Here is a 5,000-nt window from a genome sequence, read left to right as displayed (position 1 = left end):
TTTTATAACACGGTGACTCTGTGCACACAAGACAGCCGTCAGTTTGTTAGAGCAATTCCTGCACTGAAATGTTTATTGCACATAATATGTAATCTCAGTTTCAATTTACAAAATCGGTATGAAGCTTTAGACACGTAGGATCAATGAATAATTATCTCTATCACTCATGATGTGATTGGTCGCACTGATGGAACATCATTCCTATAATATTGGAGATTATATGTTAATATTTCTGAGTGAGCAGGATCGTGCCTTTTATTTACCTGTTGCCATGGTGAATCGTAGTATCGGAGCTCCATTGATGATGGCTTTTTATTGTCGTCACGCACACGCTTAACTCAGGGTGAACATACTCAGAGTTGATTGAACTAACTCATATCAGCTGTTCTGGAACCCAAAACTCAGAGGGTGTGTTCCAATACCCATACTTCCATACTATTTAGTATGCCAGAAAAAGATTTAGCATGTCCCAATTCATGCATGTCAATGCAGTATGCCAGAAAATACCCGGATGCCCTACTACATCCGGTCGAATTTTGCAGTATGCAGGCCAGCATGCTTTTTTGGCTATTCTGACCCACAATCCTCTGCGCAGCGGAAGACACGTCACTTCGACTGAGCCGCATGCTGAGCCGCCAGAGAGAGAAAAAAACAAAACAAACAAACTGCAACCGTATTACTGTGACGGATATATAAGCAAGAGGGTCAAAGTTCAAGACGCAATGTGATGACGAAATAGTATGTCCCAATTGTCTGCCTACTACATGCACAGTACATACTTTCTAAGGGCAGATGTAGTACGTAGTGTAGTAAAAAGAAAAAGTATGCGATTTGGAACGCAGGGAGACTTTCCTATCTCGGGGTTAATCAGCTCAGAGTTCAGGGTTAGACTCAGAGTTTGTTGAACCTGCTTTCTGGAATGGACCCCTGGTGGTTGGTTTCTAAGCTCTTGTTCATGATGCTAAACAACCTCAAGGGTAACCTACTTCTCAAATGGCTTAAATCCATGGCCTGCTTATGGTCGTATTTCATCCATTCCTACATAATGCAATAGCACATTGTGATTTGCTTACTTTTATGATAAGAGCACTAATGGGTGTCACTGGAAAAGAGCGTGCTCAGTCAATTTCCCTTGAATAAATAAAGGTTAAAATTTAAAAAAATGAAAATGATATCAGAGTAACACGGTATGTCAATTTTTTGTTTCTGTTGTTTGTAGCTGCTGCAGAACGCCCCAGATGAGGTCCTGGTCATGGCCTCCTCAACACTATGCAACCTGCTGCTGGAGTTCTCACCCAGCAAAGAGGTACACACACACACACACACACACACACACACCACATGAATATTTGTATTACAATAGTGTTCTTCCAATACTGAGGCCAGTTGTTTGTGTTGGTTGTCTCTGTGTGTGTGTGTGTGTGTGTGTGTGTGTGTGCCTGACTCCAGCCCATCCTGGAGTCAGGGGTGATTGAATTACTATGCAGTCTGACCCAGAGTGACAGCCCCGCACTGAGGGTCAACGGGATCTGGGCCCTGATGGTGAGAACGGTCTTTTATATCCCTGTTCATTATCCCACTAGCTTCCTTTTACACTTTATTGTAAATACTAATTCCTCATCCATCTGTCCAACAAGCTGTCTTTACATATGCACACACTGGCTGGTACTCAGGGTCTGAAATTAACTTTTTTTCTCCAACAGCCACTGTGGCAGGTAGATGAAAAAATTTACCGGCCACTTCTTTGTACCATGATAATTGAGGCAGAAAACCATGCAGGAAATATTCAAATCAGATCCACAGTCCTTAAATATTTATAACATCTTATTTATTATTCATTAGTCACATTTTTCTAATTTGGTTTGAACAAGAATTATGTCCCTGTTATTTACTCACATTTGAAAGTTAGATAGTCAGAAAACTTGCTTATTTCTTCAGTCAGCAGTATTAAATTTCATCAACAGCCAAACTCGGCACATTGCCACGTTTGTAATCATACGCAGTCGTAGAAGCAATTAGCCATTCGTAGAAGTGAAAGAACCACTCGCCAGTGAGATGGATAAGATAAGACAGGGTGTTAATGTCAGACCCTGCTGGTACTGTCAGATTGTTTCATGCTCACATATTCTAACTGTGTGTGTGTGTGTGTGTGTGTGTGTGTGTGTGTGTGTAGAACATGGCGTTCCAGGCGGATCAGAAGGTGAAGGTAGAGATTGTTCGGTCTCTGGGTACAGAGCAGCTGTTCCGCCTGCTCTCGGACCCTGACAGCAACGTGCTGATGAAGACCCTCGGTTTGCTGCGCAATCTGCTGTCAACACGCCCGGTGAGACACACACACCGGTCACACTGAAAGCACCACTCACAAGCTCAGAGATATAACATGCTTACTCATGCTACCCCCTCCTCCCACTCCTGCCTCTCCGTTGTCAGCACATTGACCAGATCATGAGTTCTCATGGGAAGCAGATCATGCAGGCAGTCACCCTCATCCTAGAAGGAGAGCACAGCATAGAGGTCAAAGAACAGGTGAGCGCTCTCTCTTACTCATAGCTGTATATCAAAAGCAGGTTAAGATTCTGCACGTATATAGGATGTTTTTATGCCTGGTTCACTCTTGATTCAGATGGCCATATTAATTGCAAGAGTTCAATTTCTGTGCTTTCTGCACCAAGCAACAGTTTGTTTTTCTTCTTCAAACAGCTCTAATGTAACATGCTTGTCTCTTTGTCAGACTCTGTGCATCCTGGCTAACATCGCCGATGGAAACACAGCCAAGGACCTCATCATGACCAATGACGACATGCTCCAGAAAATCAAATACTACATGGTACATTTTCTCTCTAATATAAGTATATTCTGTATACTGTTTACCAAATCAAGTGCAACACAGCTTGGTGTCGTTAGATGCAGCAGTATGTTTTACTGACTGATGAGAATCTGCAACACTACACTATGCAGAGTTATTAATTTTTGTAGTCAGACATCTTATTGAGCCCATGCGACTTGTCCTTTTGTTCTGCCTCCCTCCTTCTGTCTCGCTCACTTCCCCTCTGTTGTTTTGCTGACTTGTTCTCTCCTCCTCTCAGGGGCATTCGAATGTGAAGCTGCAGCTGGCTGCCACCTTCTGCATCTCCAACCTGATCTGGAACGAGGAGGACGGTAAGGGACGCACCGCAGGGGTGGACATGGGAATAAGGAGAGGGGCTGGGCTGGGCTGCTACTGGATGCTGGGAGATTTGAGTGAGAGGAGGAGGAGGGAGGAGAGGAAGGTGGAAGATATGAGTCATGAGGAGGAGACAGAGATGGGGAAACTTATTGCTCCTGATCAGTACTGTGTTGTAAGCTATATCCAAGCCAAGGGAGTTCACCCAAAAATGAAAATTCTGTCATCATCTACTCCTCATCTTGTCAGTAAACAATTGAAGTCAATAGGGTGCGGTTGTTTCGCGTCACAAAAAGGGCATAAAATGATAATCAAAGCGAGAATAATCTTCTGACAACCTCAACCTCCTCTACTGGCTGACGTTTTGGTTGCCACACTACATAAGAAGTTAATGTTTCCTTTCTCTAGAATTACAATGATAATGATATACATGTCAGCCGTTTGGACTCATAGTGCAATCTGTTGGCTACAAAACACTTAGATTATGCTGCACAGGTTGTTTAGATTTGATGGTCATTTTATGCCCAGTTTGGAGATCTAAACAGTCTGACCCCATTCAGTTAAATTGTTTGGGAGAAGGCTGACATTGAGCTGAGGGTCTAACTCACTGTGTTTTGATGGTCAAACATACAAACCTAAGAGGAATTTCAACTGACGCGGGGGTAGGTAGATAGTGACAGAATTGTCCTTTTGGAGTGAACTGTCCCTTAAATTTCCCTCTGTATGTTTCATCATGCGCTGTCAGGTTCTCAGGAGCGCCAGGACAAGCTGAGAGAGATGGGCTTTGTGGACATCCTGCACAAACTCACCCAGGCCTCCGACCCCAACCTCAGTGACAGGTGGGCCAGCATAGAGAAATAAAGAAAATTCTCATTATATACTCATTGAACTGTTAAGCAGGGCACACTAATACTTCTCTCACCTCCCCCCGATGTCTCTCCCCCAGGGCAAAGACGGCGATGCAGCAGTACCTAGCATGACCACAGAGGGGAGAGATTCCCCATTGCCAGCCTAACTAACAATCTACGGGAGGATACCTGCCATCGGTTCTTTCATTTCTTGTTCTGTTTAATCTCGAGGTTTTATTTTGTTGCACAAAGACACCTTTTTTTTTAACCTGTGGCGGGCCTCCCTTCACCTCCCCCACCATACACCACCACCTCAACCCGGCCTCCCCAGCTCCTCTCACTCCAAACCTCCGCTTGGAGACTCTGAGACGACGGTTGTTGTTGGGGAACCAACGGTTAGGAGGAGGTGTCTTGAGGGTTTCAGTTTCTCTTTTGTTTTTGTTTTTTCCCCCCCAATGCAAAGATGAGTTGAAAATATTTTTTTTTCATCTGGGACTTGTTGTGAAGATTTCTTTTTTTTTTTTCTTGTGGAGTGCAGCAGCCTGACTAGCGCCACCCTGTGGCCGGGAGGCCTTGGTGCTTTTGGACTCCCGACAGCGGAGACTTGGGTCTCAGAGAACCGGACTATGAGGTTTGACACAAGGGCAGGGCTGTGGGAGAGCAAAGCTTCCCAGTTTTATTTTGTTAATTAATTATTCATTAATGATATTACTATTAATATTATTGTTATTTTAAGGCGTCACAAGAAAGGACACATTTTGGAAAAAAATACAGACTGCTTATTTTGAACTTTTTGGTGTTTTCTTTTTTTGTGGATACATACCTCGTAAATATATATAAATATAAACATATAAATATATTTTTTGGATTTTTATTTTCCCCCCACCCTCTGTTTCCATTCACTCTCTCTAATCCTTGATTCTTGGCACAGTCGGGTGAATCCGCCGCAGTGTGACGCGAGTATGTGTTTGACTTGAACATGGTCTATA

General features: G+C 43.5%; 1 protein-coding gene across 5 annotated transcripts in view; it reads left to right on the top strand.

Moving 5' to 3' along the window:
• armc8 (armadillo repeat containing 8) overlaps nucleotides 1-4,994 on the top strand; it is a 13,213-nt gene extending 8,219 nt beyond the window's left edge. For 4 of the 5 annotated variants that reach the window (XM_071544593.1, XM_071544595.1, XM_071544592.1 and 1 more), the window contains 8 exons: nucleotides 1,220-1,306; nucleotides 1,450-1,542; nucleotides 2,174-2,323; nucleotides 2,431-2,526; nucleotides 2,732-2,827; nucleotides 3,087-3,159; nucleotides 3,909-4,002; nucleotides 4,110-4,994. In XM_071544593.1, the coding sequence (XP_071400694.1) occupies nucleotides 1,220-1,306; nucleotides 1,450-1,542; nucleotides 2,174-2,323; nucleotides 2,431-2,526; nucleotides 2,732-2,827; nucleotides 3,087-3,159; nucleotides 3,909-4,002; nucleotides 4,110-4,143 (723 nt within the window). In that variant the 3' untranslated portion in view covers nucleotides 4,144-4,994. Of the gene's footprint in view, nucleotides 1-1,219; nucleotides 1,307-1,449; nucleotides 1,543-2,173; nucleotides 2,324-2,430; nucleotides 2,527-2,731; nucleotides 2,828-3,086; nucleotides 3,167-3,894; nucleotides 4,003-4,109 lie in introns of all 5 variants that reach the window. The other variant, XM_071544591.1, reaches the window with a different exon arrangement.
• Nucleotides 4,995-5,000: the final 6 nt, after the last annotated feature.

The sequence above is a fragment of the Centroberyx affinis genome, unplaced genomic scaffold (genome assembly GCF_046629955.1).
Source record: "Centroberyx affinis isolate AG114_WGS23_722 - 3 ecotype Tasmania unplaced genomic scaffold, CSIRO-AGI_Caff_v1 ptg004611l_1, whole genome shotgun sequence".
NCBI classification, from domain to species: Eukaryota; Metazoa; Chordata; class Actinopteri; order Beryciformes; family Berycidae; genus Centroberyx; species Centroberyx affinis.
The sequence above is the reverse complement of the archived record's forward strand: the minus strand, read 5'-3'. Positions and strand labels throughout refer to the sequence as shown.